The sequence below is a fragment of the Zingiber officinale genome, chromosome 7A, assembly GCF_018446385.1.
Source record: "Zingiber officinale cultivar Zhangliang chromosome 7A, Zo_v1.1, whole genome shotgun sequence".
Lineage (NCBI taxonomy): Eukaryota > Viridiplantae > Streptophyta > Magnoliopsida > Zingiberales > Zingiberaceae > Zingiber > Zingiber officinale.
The window spans coordinates 130,383,475-130,405,792 of NC_055998.1; the positions used below are offsets into that span (position 1 = coordinate 130,383,475).

The window sequence follows — 22,318 nt, forward strand, 5'->3', positions numbered from 1 at the left end:
CTGAGAGTTGTGGAGAGATCGTCTAAGAGCCGACCGGGAGTTAGCTTACCGAAAGAACTAGGCATAGATATAACCAGGTCGTGAGAGCTTGACCGATCAAATCCAAGTCAGGTATCACCCCGATTGCCTCCTAGGTCTTAGACTAAGATGTCTCAGATCTGGAGTCTTGGTCTGTGAGAACCCGATCGAGAATCATGTTGCTGATGTCGTCACACGATCCTATTTCCTCTTTCCATACCTGCTGACTGTCACGCCCCCTTGACTTCTGATTGTCACACCCTCTTGACTTCTAACTGTCATGTCTCCTTGACTTCTGACTACCACATCCTCTTGACTTCTGACTGTCCGACTTCATCGGACCCCACCATTATACACCGTATCAACTAAAATACTCAAAATGACATTAGAAATTTTTATTACATTGGGTTCAAGATTGATCAAAATTTAATAATCAAAATTAGGAATCGGATCCTCATGTTCACTTTTTATGGACCAAAAAATAATCCACAATATAATCATGACTGAATCACGACTATGATTCGACCGTAATTTATTACAATCTCTCTTTGGATTCACCTTCCCACCCACCCAAAGGTCACCCATGCTCGACGCCCGATAGTCCGACCACTCATCCACCGCCAACAGCCTCCGAGTGACTTCCGACCATCCACCCCGACCTAAACCATAACCTGAATGAAAAAATAAACTCAAAAAGGGATTACAACCAATTATGACTTAATCATAACTGCCATTCAACCATAATTATATTATGAACCATCTCCTAATTCAAAAAAGTGAACCGAAGGATCTTGCTCTCAAAATTACATTGATATATTATTTCACAAGATAGCCGGCTTAACAAGACTAGAAACCTTGAATGAGAATTCAAAACAAGAGATGCATATGAGTGCAAGCCAAGGTCTTTGATCACCTTACAAATCACACAAGATGATCCTCGACTAATAAGTTTAACTTGACTAGCTGAGCTTCTTGCAATAAAATAAAATAAAAAATAAATACCTACCTAATCAACCTAGTACCAACTGATTCATCATCATTGATACCAAGTGAAACAATTGCAAATTTTGAATTTTGGTGCTAACAAATGTTAACATTAGAGATATGAAAAGGAGTCAACTAAAGGCATACGAGGGCTTTACCGATCATGGAAAATGTCAAATAAGAAAGAGATTTCAAGTGCCAAAGCCTATTCCCTACCGCGAGGTGTTTGAAAGAATGAGAATCTATTCGACACATTTCTAACAGACTTAAAATTGTTCGTAGCTAAATAGGATACATTCATCAAATTCACGATCAGAAATGCAGCAGTCAATAAATTATAGCAGATCCCTCTTTTTGGTTGGAAATTAATAAAGACCTTTAAACAAGTAAAAAACTGTAGTGCCTCATCCAATCTTGAATTTGTCAACGTATGGCGGGAAAGAAACCACCAGCTCTTCCCTGTTCTACTGCAATCACAAGGGACACAAATGGGAAATCCATTGATTGAGGAGTGGTGCTCAAGCTATATTGAAGATTAAACTTTGTCACTGTGATCTCCAGATTCTGCTAGCAGAGCAAGCTTTTGAGATTTATCGGCAGGCGATGTGTAAGAAGGTCGTCGCTCTTTCCCACCTGGCTTCGATGATGCATTTCCATACCAAATCATTCCTAAAACTGCTAAGATCATTCCGAAGATTACGTGTAAATTGAGGCCTTCTCTTCCAAATAAGAAGAATCCCAAGACTAGGACTAGAATTGTCTTCATGTGTCCAATAACTTGGAAAGAGACGGCAGTGAACCGTCCTATGCAGATGAACTGACTGAGATTGGTTCCTACAGCAATGGTGCATGAGAGGACAATGAAGAACTGCAACAAGAAGAAAACAAGTGTTCTTATATTCATGTTCACTACAGAATCAGTTCAAATGTAACATATCAAAATGAAGTTGGGAAACTGCAGCATATACTCACAACAGAGGTTATATTGTAGTCAAAGGCATCGACCCTTTTGTTTGTCAACCAATAATCAACAAACGGGCCTAATATCAACAGTGATGCTGCCTGAAATGGAGCAGTATGTCCGAGGAGGTTGAATGATCCAAGTGAATATTTCTTTTGAAGAAAATGAACATACTGAAGACAGATATTTGAGACTTAGTTATACCTTCAAATGAAGTACCTACTACTTAATATCAGCACTAAAGAACCACCAGCTTGATGTAAAAAAAGTGTAGTGGCTATGCATCGAGTATAAAAAGTTATAACTTGAGATCAATTACCCAAGAAAGAGCTAGCATAAGCAAAATATCAGATGTCAATTATGTTTAGGTGAAAATATATTGATATACGTCCATATTTACTCACGTATTGTTGCAAAGCAGTGCTCCAAACTGCTACGATAGCAGCTATAAGCCCTTTCATATTGACACTGACATCGGTGACTGTACAGATGCCAACACCTAATAGAACCACCAGTATGCTAAGCTTTGTGGCCCTTGAGTAATGAATTTTGTCAAACACAACTTCTAGAAGACATGATACTGGAATCATGCACAGCTTTGCAATCTGTCATTTAATTCCAAAATTATATCGCCATATGAAATTCTATAATTTACTTAATGAAACCAGAACAAACCTGATAAAAACCGACTGAATTCCACATCAGACTGATATTCATTCCAACAATAGATAGGTTCCCAAAAAGGACAAATTTCATGAGGTTGGATAAAGGTAAGTGAGAAGGCTGAATGTATCCGAGCCACCTAAAAACAAGAGTAAGAAGTGTGGTTGTGGCAAAATGTAGGCCCGTCAATGTTGTGGCTGCAGCAGAAAACATGTTGCACCATATAAGAACTGACAATAAAAATAAAGGAATCTCTAAATTTTATCAAACTCCCATGGTAAAATAACTACAATGTGGAAACATAAATTCTGGTATAATTTCTCCCTGAGAAAATTTAACTCTCTCCAAGGAAGCTCAACTCACCTTTAATATTAGATAGAGGAAAAAGAATTGTATATTCACAAGTTTGAGATTACTTATCCATTTACAAGTAGCAAGGACCATTACTGATATTTAATATAAAGAACATAATCAGAATTATAAAAGTGAAACTCTTATGGGCGTACCAAATGTGAAGCCATATTTTGCCATCAAGGCCTTATTGACCATGATAATTCCGACAGATGTAACTATATTAAACATCCATGCAGCTGCATCCAATGCAGCCTTCCTATCAGCCTTACTAGTAGGGGCCATACTTTATGTTTGTGTACACTTCTTACTGCACTAGTCTTGAAATCTCCAGATAACAATTAACATTAGCAAACAAGAGGTCCTACATAAGAAAACATCAGCAAAACTAAATAAATTATCTTTATGAACTTCAACAAAAATTCAAAAAGTAGTAGAGAGACAATATATGTGAATAGTGGCTTTCACCCATTAAACTCAAATTTTAAAAAGTGTCATCCACCACAGTAACAAGTTAGCAATTGACTAAAATAACTATATCAGAAAATTCCCATGTATACCAGATATAGATCACTTCATTAAGCTATTTTCTTCTTCTAAGTTCTTATCCCAAAGAAAATAAACTGTTTTTTTTTTCATTTTCTTCTGATAAGTGATCTTATAATCTATAGAATGTAGTCTGATCACAATTGTAGGAAGAAATCCACGGTTACCAATCTTTTATCCTTCTGTATTTTATATATTGATCACAACCTCTAAAAAAAGTGCAGATAAATATATCAAGGAATAGATTCTCTTAATCAGCAACAAACACTTATTCATCAGATAAGATGAATGTAGTACCTAGTTATAGTTTTTTCTTATTGAGTAATTTTAGTGATATTAGAACACAACTGCAAGGAAAGAATTCTAGCCTCTAGCCCTCAGATATCAACAACACAGCAATATAATCTTTCTATTGAGTTATCAAGCAAATTATAACCCAAACCTTAGGATGTCATTTAACAATCCAAATGTATTCTCGTCTTGTTTTTTTTTTCCTTAGCTTAACGAAATAAAAAAACAAATCCATGCATGAAATCCACGGAACTAAATTTCGCTTAACTATGCATGACGACGAAGTCAAAGCCAATGAAATTTAGAAAATTCCATCCCGATACATACTATGGATGGTCAAGGGTGTCTTCACAATCTCAACAAAACCATTTTTCCCAAGATCTAAACAGAACGTCCCGTGTATCTCATCGATTGTTCATGAATGGAAACCTAAAACCCATTTCAAATCAAACTCATTGAACTCCGGAGCAAATGCCCACTGGCCAAGCATGTATAAGCAGAAATAAATGAAAAGACCGGAATCTAGTCGGAGGGATACATGACCATGCGATAGCGCCAATGCAACAAACTAGATACCAGATCAAAGAACGTTATTGATCCAAATCACTAGATCCGCCCAAGAAACATGAAAACCCTAGCTCAGATAAGCCACGCGATTGGCCCTCGAACACGATATAGCAATCAAACAAAACCACCAGAAAACATCAGACGAGCAGACCGAAGACAGAAGTAGATCCAAGTCACAGGATACGACAGGGGGAAGATCCAGCGCTAGCTGGAGCGGCTGCTGGATCCACACCGGGAGAAGGGAAGATCGAGAACGAAAGGTAGTGACACCGTCGTCCCGACCTCGATCTGGCCTGAGATGAGAGGAAGATGCTGGTCTACTTTAGCTTTGTTTTCTTCTTCCTCGATTTGGTTGCAAGCAAGAAAACGTTCGAGCAAGCAGGGCAAGTGGAACACGAGTAGACGAGCCCACGCATAAACGATTTGGTCACGATCGGATGATAGAATCGTATAATTCTATATTAACTCTTAACATTTTATGATAATATTATATACTTATTATCTTACTATTTTATTAAAAATCTCTCCCCTTTACTAACTAACTTTGATGAAGCCTAAAATGAATTTACGTTACTGCCCTTTTTTCTATTCACATTAAAAATAATTTCAAGGTTTATTAGTAATTCCACAAGCGAAACAATCTGGTTGTTTTGTATAAAAAAATATAATTCTCTTTAGTCCCACATCTTAGAATTGATAACACTATGATCAAAGAAGCTTCTATAAATATTTTAGGCTGACGATGTTAAAAAATATACTTTTCTTAATTTCTTTTACTAAGATAAGTATAATATTAAATTAAAATAATTTTTTACATAGAGAAGCCCGACATCACCCTTGCATTATTGCACTATTGCATGGGTATAACGAATCTTATCCAAATAATTAATTTTTGATTCTGAACGTAAGGATGACACTAGAAAATCCAAATCATTTGGATTTTTAAAAACCCAAATAATTTATATATTATTATATTACACACGCAACACGTGTGCATGATCACACTAGTATATATATATATATATAGGGAAGATGACAAGCTGATCAATTTACACATACCTCCGTCTATAGATGAAAATCTTTTTTATAGTGTCACTATAATATCCAGGCATATATTCCAAAGTATATGCACATTTTCTAAAGTGTTCTAAGAAAAAACAAGTCAAAAAGTGTCTATGACATCTTACCTTAAGCGAACACGCAAATATCTGATATGACATACGGGAACCTTCTAAAGTACGATTTATCAATGACATCAATTTCCAAAGAGTACGATGAGATATACAGTTGGGTTCTACTGTAGGCCGACCGATCGTCGACTAGAGGCCGCTCGGCAAGACGTCCTCGTTCGGTCATACTGAACAGAGCTATCTTTCTTTGTTTGGCCTCTCTGTTGTCGAAGGGTTGCCTTTCATCGATCGGCCATGACGTTCGATCGGGATGAGGGTCGAGGGATCTACGTCTTGTGTCTAACCACCGTCACAGACTCCCTGTGGTCGGTCATCTGAATATCTAATAATCACATTCAAAAGTATGTTCATTTGATTTATAAGATCATCTAATTTAAATGCCAATAAAATACCTAATGTATAGCAGAAGTTATTGAATTCTTTGATCTTCTAAACACTCATTGATTTTAAAGAATACTAGATAATAGACATCCAAAAATCATTATTTAAAAAAAATGATAAAATATTATTGATAAAATTAATTAAAAATAATTAAGTATATATTTAAATAATCTCAATATACTAATCCTAAATCGGTAAAAAGATTTAAAAAAATAATAGAAAAAGGTGAAATCTTCATTTTAAATAATATTTTTTTTTTGGATTTGAATCTACGTAGTTAAAGTAAACTTTAAAATTAATTATAAATTTATGAACATTCGATTTGATATATTATAGATTTTATGATTCAATTCAATTAAAAATTATAATCTCTTAAAATTAAAAATTATAACTTCTTAAAATTTCCGATCATCCAACCAATCTTATTTCAATTTTACCAATTTTATTAAGATTCTATTAAAAAATCGACTCTATATCATCCATGATTAATTAGTACTTCCGGATCTTATGATCGTGAAGTAAAGGAGCAAGCGTATTATATTTATCCATTTAAGTCGGATTTAAATATTTATCCATTAAATATCACGCGTATTATATGATTTCAAGTTTTTGATAATCAGTTTACGTTAGGGATAGGATAGGGGATGCGAGGCTCCTATTTGAATAATCTTTCTGGGTTTACTCTTGAAAATTGTTAGTGAAGAGATGGACTTTATGCAAAATGTTTTGCCTTAAAATGAATTCTTAAAATTGTACAGGGGCATCCCTGGGTCAATGGTCAACTAGGGCATAAACGTTGAGACATCACAGCAATTAATTCTTTGTTGGCAAATTACATCTCAGAACTTTCTTTCTGATTTACCCTTTCATTTCAAAAGCCTCTTCGAAAGTCGGTTTGCAATTCATGTTCGAAATCTTGCAAGACAAATTACAAGAAAGGCAAGCAAATGTTAACAAGGTAGCAAACAGAGTAATCTTATACCAGAAACAGATGCTTGACAGTCGTTTAGTTGACCGAATGACACACATGTAGGATATTTTAATACTATAAACAATTAGTTCTTGTAAACAAATATACGATACCGCGAAGCCACCTCCATCTCTCATGCCATCTGCAATGTTTCATCCCATTGCGTACCTCTGGGTCCAGCTCCTAGCTGTGGTTTCATACTTGGTCCTATCTGTCTTGTACATATGAGCAATCTCAGGAACCAGCGGGTCGTCTGGGTTTGGATCAGTTAAGAGGGAACCAATGGACAGCAGAACCTGTAAAGTCGATAACCAAATAGTTCACATTAACTAACTGGGAAGACCAATAAAGCATTCGTGTTGCTATGTTTGTTGTCGAGATGCAAAAATTCTCATGCCTTGTTAATTGGATCAATTCTTTTACAGATTTGACGGCGTAACAGGGATGCTAAGAAAAATTGCAGCTGCTATGATAAAACGGTTTGCATAAAAAAAAAGGTGACCTTGGAGATAGTTAATGCCGGACTCCATTGCTCTTTTAAGATGTCCAAGCAAATGCTTCCGTTGCTGTTAATATTTGGATGAAAAACCTTTGTCCTGAAAGCAACCTGAAGGCAACACACGCCCAAAATTTTGGGAAAATATAGGATGCTTATGGATTCATTAACAAATGGAGAATTGTTATGCACAAGTGAAGAACACATCTATATGAAGAAAAATACATCAAGAATAAACATAAAAAAAGTGAAAACAACTTTCTAAGATACACTAGAAGGACCATAGCAATGGCAGATAAGTGAAGCCACAACATATAGCCAGCCCAACCCTGGTTTCCCATGCATGTAGTTCCAGGGATATCTTTTTTCCCATGCATTATGTTTGAGCGACGCCATATATTATTTATCTTATATTTAATTAACGCCAGTCTATTCCTTCACAGAAATTTGTTCTTAATTCCAATGCTGTCATTCGTGTGAAGTCAAAAGTATTTCTAATCTTCCACCAGAAAAGTCAAAATCTATAACTGCTACTTTGGAACGCTCAATTAATCTTTTAAAAAAAAACATAATGGAATAGAAATAGCCAATTGTTTCGAATTTTCTGACATCTGTTGTAATTTTTTCTTCTAATTTTGGAAAGTATCAAGAAGTTTATGTGCAAAAAATAATTTTTACAATGGTCTGAATAAGTTGGCGACAAATTTCTTCTTATTTTCAATTTTCAAATTCCTTTTTCCTTGAACAGAAAAATGAAAATAAAAAATTAGAAAATTTTGCATAAAGTAAACGTACCTAATTTGTCAACTACAAAGTCCTTTTGAATCAACCTAACAACATCATTTATGGTAGCACAACTAACACAACCATAGTATCCACTCATGTTACATCCACAATATTCTTTTGTTAAAATCACGTAGAACTAACGTCACACACAAACCCCAATTCCATATGAAGAACCTAACAGGTACCTGCTATCAATTTCTAAATTCAATCTTCTTACTATACAATACATTTGATGCAAAAAACAAGCCAATTCAACTACTAGTGCAAACGATCGACCATTCATGGACAACATTCAACTACTGGATGATATTGGATTATCTATGATCAATGCATGTATTCTAAATGGAACTTGAATCATCCATCATTAACTCAATACAACTTAAGGATGAAATTCTCATTGAGGATGCCATTAATTCTTTACCATTGACCTTGATTAGAATTTGTAGTTAACCTTGATCAGAATATGAAATTGATTTAAGTTAAACACTAAATTTCCATTGTTTAAACAGCCAATGTTGGTCCCCAGATAAAATAAAAAGGCTTGAGGGCTGCACTAGACTAGGACAAAGAAGTCAAAATTTATCTAAAAATTATAAACATGATAGCCAACGCCAAATGGTTGGGATAAACATGCTTGACGATGTTGAGAATGAATGAATGAATTTCAATGGTTAATCAAGGAAAGGATGTCAGTTACATAGCTTAGAAAGTTGTGGGATCATTTGCACAGGGTGCATAATGGAAGTCTAATCATAGTACAGATATGTCATACATAAAAGAACACAATAGTAATTTATATTTAGCTTGTCTTGTGTTCTTTCTCAACTCAAACGCACATTTCAAGTAACAATAGATGAGGAGAAAGAGCAATTTTATGGTTTTTTGGAAAAGTCTTGTCGTAGAACTAAACTCTGTCAATTATCTCTCCTTATTAAATATCCATAGATTCAAACTATAACTTTTGATGAGTTTATCTTTGCATGATTTTCAGTAGAAAAAGGGCAATTCTTTAGAATGTTAGCTGTAGAATATACACTGAATGGAATATGTGAAAATTTTCTATGATTTTATTCAGAAACATTACCTTAGGCGGCTTAAAGGGATAATCTGGAGGGAAGTGGATGGTAATAAGAAAGACACCCCCTGCATATGGACTGTCTGGTGGACCCATTATCGTTGCTTGCCAATGGAACATGTCTTCAGCCACGGGGCCTGTTGTCAACATTACCATTTGATACACAAATTGAGTTGTGATTTAAGAGACAAACGATTCCAAAGCTCCACAACTAATACATTCAACAAAGGTTTGAAAAGTTCTTGCAAGTAAGCAAGTCAAAACTTTAGAAGACAGCATCACTTTACTGGACAGTGAATTATAATGCATTCTAGCCTTATCTCTACTGACTACTGATAACTAGAGTTACCAAAACAAAGGTTTTATGACTTAGCAGCACTTGCAAATACATAAACCACAAGAGAAACAACAATATTTCCTTGAAATACTCAACTATGCAACCAAAGGAACTAACGAAAGAATCACTAGAAAACAGGGGCAAACAGAAAATAGCAGACTTAAATCATTGACATGATTTACAAGACGTTGAAGATTTTAGCTATCCCTACTTTTTTCCCGAAAGAAAACGTAATCCTAAGCAGATCTAAAGTATTAAAAAAAACATCATCAAAAGCTTAAAAAGAACGAAGAAAAGGCGACAGCAGCGATTGGAATCACCTGCGCTGCAAGAAGTAGGGGGATCCTTCTGCAGATCCTTCAATTCCTTGATGATCCGCCTCGAAGCCATGGATGTTGACCTAATCATTCCAAAATCACACCAAAAAAAACTTAGATTGAAGAACGTGAAAACATGTCCATCGACATAAAACTACACGCGAATAAGGATATGAAAGGATATCTCACCCGAGTCTCTACGTTCCTTCTCCGATTGCTCTTCCCTCGCCTTGCTGCGACGTTGAAACGGCGAAGAAGGAAAAAGCAAGCGGAGCTGCGTGCTTTTAACGCGAGTGCCCCGACGTATTAAATCGTCCGCCACTTTCTGGAACCATCTTAGAGTAATTATTTTAAAATTAACAAAAATAAAAAAGGCCAGAAAATAAGGCTAATTTTCTGGAGTTTAAAGGTTTTTTCAAATTTCCTTTAAATTTTATTAACTTAATCACGTATTAAGTTTATAAAATACCTATTTGACGGAGAAAAATTTTAAAATAATTAAATCAGGTACCTATTTCTGGTTTTATTTTTATCATTGATATTTTGAAATAATTCAAAACGTTTAATTAAATTAATCAACTGAATTTTTTAATCAGTCAAATTATTATTTTTAAATTAAAATCAATTTTAGATTAAATTGATTTTTTTAATGAAAATTAATTTTAAATTAAATTGATTGATAGATTAAATGATCTGTATTCATTTATTTCTCTTGATTATATCTATATTCTTAAAATGCCAATTTGATGTTTGATATATTAGTCATTTTTATCCAAAATCGACTGATGGATCAAATAATTTTAGATTGACTTGAAACAAACTCTTATATGTTCGTCTACTCCTGATTATATTCATGCCATCAAAAATCAATTTGACTTAATATATTGAGAGCAATGAATTTTTAAACACGAATATATTTGAAAATTTTAATCTGTGTTCACAAAATTATTGCTCTCAATATATTAGGTCAAATTGAAGTTTGAGGGCATGGATATAATCAGAAGAGGTAGACGAATACATATAAACTAATTTCATGTCAATCCAAGATCGTTTGATCCATCAGTCATTTTTACTCAAAACCGATCGATGGACCAAATGATCTCGGATTGACATGAAGCAAGTTCTTATATGTTCATCTACCTCTCCTGATTATTTCTAATGTTGTGATAAGGAGGGGCACACTCTGCAAGAGATAGTTGTCACGATGGAGGTCAAAGTCAAGGCGGTCAATGTCCGGGTATTATATAGTCGGACGAACGATAAGTATATCAGACGGTCAGGCGATTAGGTTCCCGACCGGGAGGAGAAGGTGCCAAATCCGACCCTACCTTTTGACTCGGGGGGATGATCCGAACAGTCGACGCTTAAGGAGGTGTTGGACGCCAGGAGGATATAGTATCCTGGCCGAGCAGCTACCCCGCTCGGCCCGACAACAGGATTCGGTAGCCCCAGCGGAGTTACGACCGAGCGGGCATAGTACGAACGCAGCGAAACTCTGGCCGAGCGGCTATTCTACTCGGCTTAGCAGCAGACCCCCTGTGTTATCCATCGTCAACCTTTTGGGAGTTAGTGTCGCTGACATCAGGCATGATCAACCAGAAGATCGTACGACAGAAGCTTCCACTATCACATCAGAGATATGCTCGGCTTATTAAGGTATTGTGTCAGGGACACTTTACTGACAAGTCTTTTCAGGGGAAACTTTAGGAAGCGTGCCCACTTGGGAAGTGGGCATGCACACTATAAGAGCTCTATATAAAGGGGGGTCCAAGTATCGGCGGAGGTACGCGATACACTATTTGCGCTACAGTATTCGTTCTTGTTGCTCCACCTTTTGCTTCATCGCCGGTGACTGACTTGAGCATCGGAGGGTCAATGCCGGGGACCCCTTCCCTAGCTCGACATTAACTCCATCTATATTGCAGGGTGGAGCGGAGTCTACAAGTGGTCAGCGGAACGTCCACATCCCCAGCTTTCCATCTCATCGACTTTCAGACAGGATCATATTAGCGTCATCTATGGGAACTTAACCTGCATCCGAGTTGAGAAGATGGAGGACGTTGGACGATTCGCCACCGTGATGCTCACCAAAGAGGAGCTCGACATGCTCGTGTAAGCCCGAGCGGCGAAGATGTTCGAGCAGCAACAACAGCAGGCACTAGCCGATCAGCAAGTGCAACAACCGGCAACGTCGGCAGCAGGAGGGCGAGCGGTATTAGAAGACCGACCATAACAAGTTTCAATATGGGGGCAGAACAAAGGCCCGACTGACACGCAAGGGGAAGTGTCGCCCGCACCCATCCCCTTTCACCTCTCCGTGTTCCAAACCCCCTCAGAAATAGCCCAGGTGAACCAGGAACGAGGATCATCCTTGGATGACGCTCCCGTTTGGGATGTGCGAAAAGGAAAGGTGCTCAGAAGCCACGCTTCGCCCAAACGGATCAACTTGTGGTTCTCTCAGGAGATCTTGTGTGACCTTCTACCCAGGCACTATACCCCACTGGCGATCGGGGAATACAACGGAATGACCGATCCAGATGATCATCTAGATAAGTTTGATAACGCGACCACGCTGCACCAGTACACAGATGGGGTGAACTACCGACTCTTTCTCACTACTCTCTCCGGCTTGGCGCAACGCTGGTTCCGAAGACTACCGGACGGATCAATACATAGCTTCAAGGACTTCTGAGCTGCATTCCAGCACCATTTTGCCAACAGTCGATGCTATCAGAAGACGAGTGTCAGTCTCTTTGCCTTAAAGCAGGGACCCAAGGAAGCGCTCAGAGCATACATCAGGCGCTTTAACCAAGTAGCCATAGACATTCATCGGCCTCTTCTGAGATGTTGATGAACGCTTTCATCTAGGGGCTCGTCGAAGGAGAGTTCTTCCGATCGCTCATTAGGAAGCTGCCCAAGGACTTCGACCACTTGCTCAGGAAGACCAATGAATACATAAATGTGGAAGAAGCCCAGGCAGCGAGAAAGAAGGAAATGATGACCGAGCCCGCGCCGATGCCCGAGCAGCAACCGTCGAACAACCACCAGCCGCTCAAGAGGCCAAGGGCAGAGGGAGCAAGGCCACACCTAGAGGCCAAGACACATGACGTGCAGCATGTGGCCTCCAGTCGATAGAAAATGACAAGAGGTAAGGTATGGGCGCCAATGTTATGCTCTTTTCATTAGTCGGCGATACACAACGCGCGTGACTGTTACGATCTGACACCGATCGTCAGTCGATCAACCCCAAGAGGATACTGCCACCGATCTCCATCTCCTGATCGGTGACATAGACATCAATCTATCAGGTAGGGATGTAAACAAGCCGAGCCGATATGAGCTTTGGGGTATTCAAGCTTGTTTGATAAGGTAACCAAGCCAAGCTGAACCGAACCGAGCTTAAAATGAACCAAGCTTTTGAAATGAGTGTTCAAACTTGGCTTGGTTTAATTTTTTATGAGCTTGAGCTTGTTTGAAGCTTGGCTTAAGCTGGACTCGTTTAGATGTTATCAAACTCTCAATTCAAGCTTGGCTTGAGCTTGGTTCAAGCTTGGTTCGTTTAGATGTTATCAAGCTCTCAATTCAAGTTTGTTTCTTTTAGTTCTTTGATTGGTTATTGAGCTTGATAATTAAAATTTATTTATTTATTTATTTTATTTTATTTTATTATTTATTTAGCATATTAAAAAGAGTTTTATTAATGAATATAGTTCATGAACATTGTTCATGAATGTTGTTCACGAACGTTAACGAGCTGAACATATATGTGTTAAAGCTTGTTTGTTTAACTTAACGAGTTGTTCAAGTTTGTTTATTTAATTAATCTTATGTATATTGAACGAACAGTCCCGACTGGCCATCTCGCTCAGGGAAGAGCTGCTGAGGAGAACCAGGACGACAAACTTCATAGTGGTGGAAGCACCGTTGACCTACAATGTCATATTGGGTCGACCGACCCTCAACGAATTCCAGGCGGTGGTGTCTACCTACTGCTAAAAGATAAAGCTCCCAGTAGACGATCGAGTGGGCGAAATCAAAGGGGAGCAGCTGGCCGCTCGGCAATGCTACGTCAAGATGGTAAAGTCTGAAGCGAGAAGCGCTCGAAAGAATCCATGCTTGGAGGTGAACGCTGTCACCGAGAGGCCTCCTGCATTAGTATATGAAGAAAAGGAGGTTCAGATTCACCCCAAGTCGGACGGAGGCAACCACCTTCATCACCGTCGATTTGGAAAGCAGGAAGAAGGCAGAGCTGGTCGCATGTCTTAGAAATAATTACGATGTGTTCGCCTGGTCGACACACGAGTTTCCCGGTATCTCCCCGAGTGTGGCTCAGCACGAGCTTCATGTCCGACTGAACGCTCAGCTGGTGAAGTAAAGAAAGAGGGACTTCAGCGCGGAGCAAAATTTGATCATCCGGGCGGAGATAGAGAAGTTGCTGGAGGCTGGCCATATAAGAGAAGTCTAATTCCTGAGTTGGCTCGCTAACATCGTGTTAGTCTCCAAGTCGGGCAATAAATGACGGGTTTGCATCGATTTCCGTGACTTGAACAAGGTGTGCCCAATAGACTTATATCCGTTACCCAGGATAGACCAGATGGTGGACTCAACGACGGGTTGTGAGCAGATTTGCATGCTCGACACATACCAAGGGTATCATCAAGTGTTGCTCGCCTGAGAAGACCAGGAGAAGGTCAGCTTCATTATGGCTGATGAGACGTACTGTTATAACGTGATGTCGTTCCGACTGAAGAACGTTGGCGCCATATACCAGAAGCTGATGAATAAGGTGTTCCGACGGCAGATCGGCCGTAACATGGAGGTATACGTCGACGACATATTAATAAAATCCCTCCGAGTTATTGACCCGTGCACAGACATTGAGGAGACTTGCCAGACTCTGAGGGTTTGTGGAATAAAGTTGAACCCTAGTAAGTGTTTGTTTGGTGCAAAGAGCGACCGCTTCCTAAATTACATCATCACCGAGCAGGGCATCGAAGTCAATCCAAGCAAGGTGAAGGCGCTACAAGACATGCCGCCGCCTCAGAGCTTAAAGGAAGCTCAGCGTCTGATCGGTCGGATCACGACCTTGTCTAGGTTCATATCCAAGTCATCTGATCAGAGCCTGTCATTTTTCAAAGTGCTTCGCCAAGCTACAAAATTTCAGTGGGATGCTGAGTGTGATCGAGCGTTGGAAGAGCTTAAAGAATATCTTAACTCCTTGCCTGTATTGGCCAAGACAATCATTGGTGAGCCACTCTGGATCTATCTATCATCTAACGGACATGCAGTTGGATCAACTCTAGTTAGGCAGAACAGTCGAGAACAACATCCTGTATACTTTTTGAGTCATATATTGAAGGATGTTGAGTCTCGCTACACCGGTCTGAAAAAATTACCTTATGCGTTAATACTCGTCGCTCGGAGGCTTCGTCCATATTTTCTAGCACACTCAATCATCGTGCTGATTAACAACGCCTTGGGGCGGGTCCTTCTCAACCCCAAGGCATCTGGGAGGCTAATTAAATGGACTACGGAGCTAAGCGAATTCGACATACAACATCAACTTCGAACGACAATCAAGGCATAGGCCCTAGTGAATTTCATCATAGAAGTCCAGAATGTCGAGCCGAAGGCAATATGGAAGATATATGTCAATGGCTCGTCCACTCGGTAAGGTAGCAGAATCAGCATCTTGCTCATTTCACCACGGGAAGACCGGATGCAGCTATCCGTGCGGCTGGACTATCGCACCATCAATAATGAAGCTGAATATGAAGCATTGATAGTCGGCCTACAGGCAACCCAGTATGTGGGAATCGTTAAAGTCCTCATCCACTCGGACTCTCAATTGACTGCTCAGCAGCTATCCGGGACGTTCGAGATAAGCAATGCCGCCTCAGGCTCTATGCGGAAGCCATCGAGAAGCTGAAGACCAACTTTCAAGAGGTTATTATACAAAAGATCCCAAGATCGGAGAACCAAGTGGCAGATGAGCTGGCAAAATTAGCCAGTTCGTTATCACCGATCATCATAGGACAGCCGATCGAACAGGTCTCGCTTGTAGCACATATTGACCGAATGGAAGGAATAACCTTCTCGAACGATTGGAGGATGACTCTGATAGAGTTCTTGCGATCGAGAGTTACACCTGTCAATCAGGAAGAAGCCTGCTTGCTGAAGAAAAGGGCCAGATGGGTCACCTTGGTATGGGACCAGCTTTATAAGAGACCCTTCTCCAGGCCCCTACTCAAATGCGTCGGATCAGAAGATGCCGAATATATTCTGCGGGAAGTGTACTAAGGTTCCTGCGGAGGCCATCCGAGCGGTCGTGCGTTAGCTCGAAAGATACTCTTAGCTGGATATTTTTGGCCAACCCTCTTATAAGATGTCGCTCGGACGGTAGCCACCTGCTTGTCCTACCAAAAGTATCACAACCTTCTACATCAGCCGATCGAGGAAATGAATGCGTCCACAGTATCTTGCCTGTTCGAGCAATGGGGTATGACATCGTTGGACCATTCCCTATGGCAACAGGTCAACGGAGATTTTTGCTCATCACGGTAGATTTTTTCTCGAAGTGGGTGGAAGCCAAGCAGCTTGCAAGAATAACTGAGCATATGGTCATTAAGTTTGTTTGGCAGAACATCATATGTCGGTTCGACATCCTATGCCGACTCATATCAAATATTGAGAGACAATTCGTAGGTCAGAGACTCAGAGAGTGGTGCGAGAGCTATGACATCCAACAGGCCTTCACCTCTGTGACCTACCCCTAGGGCAACGGACAAGCCGAAGTCTCCAATCAGAAAATCCTCAGAGTCCCAGTGTGTTGTGGGCCCTTCACACGACCACAAGGGAGGAGACCGATGTAACCCCCTTCCACTTGGTATACGGCGACGAAGCAGTCGTCCCCGTAGAGGTCGAAGTAGAATTTAATCGGGTGCAGTACTACGATGAAGGAAACGCTGAACGAAGGCTCATGGAGCTCGACTTGGTGGACGAAATGCGGGCTAAAGTAGTTGTTCGGTTAACGGCGTACCAACAACGGATGAAGCAGAACTACAATCGGAGGTGATCCCGAGATCCTTCTAGGTTGGCGATCTCGTATGGAAGAAGGTGAAGTCGGTCGGCGATGTCACCAAACTCAAAACCCCATGGGCGGGGACCTTTTAAGGTCGTTCAAAAGCTCTGCTCAGACGCCTACTACTGGGAGGACGAGAGAAGAAGACAGCTCGAGCGGGTGTGGAGCGTGAATCATCTCCAACCCTACTGGGCTGGATGAGAGGTCCGTAAGTGAATACAGACGTACTTGTATGGTGTTTTCTAGATGCATGACAAATATGAATAAAAGTGAAGTACGCTACTTTTGAGTTGAGTCAACGGGCGAGTGACGACCTTAAATCCTCGTCTTCATCAACGGTCGAACGACGACCTTAAACCCTCGTCTTCCCCAGCGGTCGAGCGGCGACCTTAAACCCTCATCTTCTCTAATGGTTGAGCGGCAACCTTAAACCCTCGTCTTCGTCAACGGTCGAGCGACGACTTTAAACCCTCGTCTTCGCCAACGGTCGAGCGGCGACCTTAAACCTGTTGGAGCAATCTAGGTACCCTAGGTTTTGATGTTTAGGCAAAGGTTTAAGTTAAGTTTATTGTTGTATTTGATATGTGATCCTGTTCGAACACTGAGTCGATGGACGCTGGGCACGTGGCGCTTTTCGAACTGGTGACATGGATCTTTGACCGACCGGAAGGATCTCCGGCGAACCTGCAAAGAAGTCGGGCCGGGAAGGGGTTCCCGACGACGACCCTCCGACGCTCAAGTAAGGCAAGAGTAAAACGAAGAAATGGCTCCACAGATGAGAGATTGTATACCTCTGACGAAGTCTGCGGGCTCTTATATAGAGCTATGAGGAGGCTTATGCACACCTACCGAGGCGTACACGTATCCTTTACCATACCTTAGTATGGGCTTGCCAGAGGAACATGCCTGACACCATACTACTACAGTTCGAGCACCTCTTTAATGAGACGACAGAACCTTCTGTCGTAAGATTCTGTACATGGCTTGGTCGTTGAACATGCTTGTTGTCAGAAGATGTCCCCCAATGTCCCCTTATCCTTTTGTCCCTTTTCTCCCCACGTCGAGCGTCCATCCGCTCGGCAGGCACATCCCTTCCGACCGGACACAGGTATTGGTCCGATCGGGAAGATTCCCGGTCGCGTGCTCGGCTGAGACTGTTCCTTCACATCATTGCTGCTTTATGCCTCGGCCGAGCGGGCTACCCGCTCGGCCCGGCGACTCTTTTCACCACGAGCGTCAGAAACCCGACTCCCCGTCGGGTTGTCTTTGATTCCGCTCGGACTCGTTCGATCGGTCGACCCAACCCTTCTCCGATCGGCTAGACCTCATGTTAACCCTTTTGACTTTTGACCTCTACGTGTCATTGGCTCCCCACAAAGGGGGTCCCCCGTCCTTACTGCCGGATCACTTGCCTCCCCTTCAAGTCTAGTTGAAGGAGGCGATTAGTCCGACTGACTGGACCGCCAGTCACGCTGAGCGGTATCTCTGTGAAACTGTCCTCCGCTCGACCCCCACGGGGCTAGCTAATTTGATCATGTCCGAATGCTGAGTCGATGGACGCTGGGCACGTGGCGCTCTTCGAACTGGTGACGTGGATCTCTGACCGGCCATATGGATCTCCAGCGAACCTGTAAAGAAGTCGGGTCGGGAAGGGGTTCCCGGCGACAACCCTTCGACGCTCAAGTCAGGTAAGAGGAAAACGAAGAAATGGCTCCACAGATGAGAGATTGTATACTTCCGACGAAGTCTGCGGGCTCTTATATAGAGCTATGAGGAGGCTTATGCACACCTACCAAGGCGTACACGTGTCCTTTACCATATCTTAGTATGGGCTTGCCAGAGGAGCATGTCTGACACCATACTGCTACAATCCGAGCACCTCTCTGATGGGACGGCAGAACCTTCTGTCGTAAGATTCTACGCATGGCTTAGTCGTTGAACATGCTTGTTGTCGGAAGATGTCCCCCAATGTCCCCTTATCCTTTTGTCCCTTTTCTCCCCACGCCGAGCGTCCATCCGCTCGGCAAGCACATCCCTTCCGACCGGACACAGGTATTAGTCCGATCGGGAAGATTCCCGGTCGCGTGCTCTGCTGAGACTGTTCCTTCACAGCATTGCTGCTTTATGCCTCGGCCGAGCGGGCTACCCGCTCGGCCCGGCGACCCTTTTCACCACTAGCGTCGGAAACCCGACTCCCCGTCGGGTTGTCTTTGATTCCGCTCGGACCCGTTCGGCCAGTCGACCCAACCCTTCTCCGATCGGCTGGACTTCATGTTGACCCTTTTGACTTTTGACCTCTACGTGTCATTGGCTCCCCACAAAGGGGGTCCCCCGTCCTTACTGCCGGATCAATATGCATTGTGAGTATGCAAGATACAGGTACAACAAGGAAAGTCCAAGGATGATCTTAGCAAAGGAGGAAAGTCCAAGGATGAGTCTTGGCGGTGTAAGTCCAAACATGTAGTCTTAGCAACGTAAGTCCAAGTGTGACTTGGCAATGGATGAAGTTCTGACAACAATGACAATGTCGATGAAAGCTCCAAAAGGCAAGATGTGAAGGATGGGGAGACATCTGAGGGACGCAAGGCTGATGGAGGAGACTAGAAGGCTAGGTCTAGGTAGGTCGGGCGAGGACGAGTGCTGAGTGAATGTACTTGGGGGTTAAATCCTAGGATTAGGGTTTTACTGTAGTGTTACTGTAGAGTTACTATAGCAGTATGGTAGTCGACCGATGGCTTGTAACGGTCGAATTTCACTTAGGACCAATCGACTGGTGGTTGTACCAGTCGACTGGTGGCGGAGAAAATAGTAGGTGTTTTCCTCCCAAGATCTATTTAATAGAGCTCGGGGTGTTTGGCCAATGTTGACGAAATTAGTGGTGGTTAATCCTAATTAGAGTCTCCAAGTGCCCAAGTGATCTAACGTGCTTGTACGAGGTTGTGGCCAGATTTCTTCACCCACAAAGAGCTACGCGAGCTAGCCAGAAGTTCTCCAGGGAATCATCCACCGACGGATCGGGATCGTCCACCTTACGAATAGCCGTGGAGTAGGAGCTTTATATTCGAACCACATTAAATCAACATGTTAGGTTTGCTTTTTATTGTTAGTATTTGTTTTTGTTTTCCACTGTGCGTACTAACCATTATAGGAAGTAATGTTTTGGGTGAGGCGCTATTCATCCCCCTCTAGCGGACGTCAAGGTCCCAACAAAACCCTCATCTTCCCCAGTGGTCGAGCAGTGACCTTAAAACCTCATCTTCATCAACGGTCGAGCGGCGACCTTAAACCCTCGTCTTCCCCAATGGTAGAGCGGCGACCTTAAACTCTTGTCTTCCCCAACGGTCGAGCAGTGACCTTAAAACCTCATCTTCATCAATGGTCGAGCGGCGACCTTAAACCCTCGTCTTCCCCAATAGTCTAGCGGCGACCTTAAACTCTCGTCTTCCCCAATGGTCGAGTGGCAACCTTAAACCCTCGTCTTCCCCCAATGGTCGAGCGACAACCTTAAACTCTCATCTTCCCCAACAGTCGAGCGACGACCTTAAAACCTCATCTTCATCAACGGTCGAGCGACGACCTTAAACTCTCGTCTTCCCGAACGGTCGAGCGGCGACCTTAAACCTTCGTCTTTCCCAACGGTCGAGCGGCGACCTTAAACCCTCATCTTCCCCAACTGTTGAGCGACGACCTTAAACCCTCATCTTTCCCAACGGTCGAGCGGCGACCTTAAACCCTCGTCTTCCCCAATGGTTGAATGACGACCTTAAACCCTAGTCTTCGTCAATGGTCGAGCGGCAACTTTAAACCCTCATCTTCCCCAATGGTCAACAACGACCTTAAAACCTCGTCTTCATCAGCGGTCGAGTGGCGACCTTAAACCCTAGTCTTCACCCAGTTTTCGTCAACGGTTGAGCGACGACCTTAAACCCTCGTCTTCACCAACGGTCGAGTGATGACCTTAAACCCTCGTATACACCAATGGTCGAGCGGTGACCTTAAAGCCCTGTCATCATCAACGGTCGAGCGGTGACCTTAAACCCTGGTCCCGATAAGCGATCAAGCAAGAACGATGAACAGCTGACTATGGATGCGTGCAACTCAAAAAGCCCTAAGTCTTCAAGCTACGATGATCGCTCGAGATTATTCTGCTATGACTTCTCATCATCGATCGGAAGGCCACCAAGTCGCAATAAGCAACTCGCGATCTCACTCGAGATTTCCCGCGGTGCACGAACTAAAGTGCGAGTCAAATCAAGAAGCCGAATGGCGGCAAATGGACGAACGAATAAGAAAAAACCGCCGAACGGGAGATCATTCATTACCACTACGAATGATTACAAACATCTTACATAAGGATTAAAAACAGAGGGGTGAACAGAAAATCACTCAAGTATAGATCACTCAGATAGTCCAAGGTATCATCGGGCAGCGAGGCAGTCAACTTGTCCCGACTGATGATCTTGCTCGATAGAGCAGTAGGGAGGTAGCCGCCTGCTTAGAGTTGGCCGAACGTCCCTTTGATCGCCAGGTTGAACATCTGCAATGCCCTGTCAGCGACCTTGTCATTGAAAATGTCCGAGCGGATGTAGTTTTTCTTCATAGTTTCAAACCGGCTAGGCTCGACATCTTGATAAGTTTTCAAAGTCGCTCGGGAGGCCCCCAGCTCGTCCTTCGCGATGACCAGCTCATCATTTTTTACGGAGAGTTGGCCTCGAAGGACAGCTTCTTCGGCCGACTGACTTTTCCATTCGGCAATCAGAAAATCTTTAGCTTCTTTGAGTTTCTTAGCGAGATCCTGGGCCTCTTTATTCTTCAGGTCCTGGTCTTCGATGGCCCAGAGTTTCCTCGCATTAGCCTATTCGATCTTGGCATCAAAAGTGCTGACTTGCTTATTAAGTTGAGCCAACAGAGAGGCTTGCTCTGCGCTCTTTCCTCGCCCGGCCTCTAGCATCTCGGTGCTCTTCGCTAGATCGGCCCTTAGCTGAGCCACCTCAGCATTCATTTGCTGTTGAGAGACGGATGATTGGCCGCTTGACGCCTTCAACTGCTTGACCTCCTGCTCCAGGAAGGCAAGCCTTTGATACATGGTCAGATTCTCTACCAAATACTGCAAGGAACCAGAAAAATATAAGCGCCGATTTGAGATAAATAAAAAAGAATACAACACTTACCCTAGTGGATATTTGGGTGCGGCTATCCGCGAGCACCCCCGGAGACAACATAAGTGCTGCGTGGGCTCGGGCGCCAGCCCATATTTGTGCGAACAACCCTTGAATAATTATTTGGTGCTCGGGGGCTCGGGAT

At 42.3% G+C, this 22,318-nt stretch overlaps 2 protein-coding genes across 6 annotated transcripts; both read right to left on the reverse strand.

Moving 5' to 3' along the window:
- Positions 1–1,227: 1,227 nt before the first annotated feature.
- Positions 1,228–4,812, reverse strand: LOC122002566 (UDP-rhamnose/UDP-galactose transporter 6-like). Of its 5 annotated transcripts, none has more exons than XM_042557776.1 (6): positions 4,533–4,812; positions 3,133–3,341; positions 2,639–2,823; positions 2,368–2,568; positions 1,975–2,136; positions 1,228–1,870 (listed from the first exon to the last, which is right to left on the reverse strand). In XM_042557776.1, the coding sequence occupies exons 2-6, from the start codon at positions 3,260–3,262 to the stop codon at positions 1,538–1,540; spliced, it is 1,011 nt and encodes a 336-aa protein (XP_042413710.1). In that variant the 5' UTR covers positions 3,263–3,341; positions 4,533–4,812; the 3' UTR covers positions 1,228–1,537. The 5 variants fall into 5 exon arrangements, with proteins under 5 accessions (XP_042413710.1, XP_042413714.1, XP_042413713.1 ...); XM_042557780.1 differs by having other exon boundaries at positions 4,391–4,812; XM_042557779.1 differs by having other exon boundaries at positions 4,353–4,812.
- A 2,090-nt stretch (positions 4,813–6,902) lies between these two features.
- On the reverse strand, positions 6,903–10,254 carry LOC122002567 (ubiquitin-conjugating enzyme E2-17 kDa-like). Its single transcript, XM_042557781.1, has 5 exons — positions 10,123–10,254; positions 9,937–10,016; positions 9,289–9,416; positions 7,425–7,529; positions 6,903–7,218 (listed from the first exon to the last, which is right to left on the reverse strand). Exons 2-5 carry the CDS (start codon positions 10,004–10,006, stop codon positions 7,075–7,077), a joined length of 447 nt encoding a protein of 148 aa, XP_042413715.1. The 5' UTR covers positions 10,007–10,016; positions 10,123–10,254; the 3' UTR covers positions 6,903–7,074.
- Between the last annotated feature and the right edge of the window lie 12,064 nt (positions 10,255–22,318).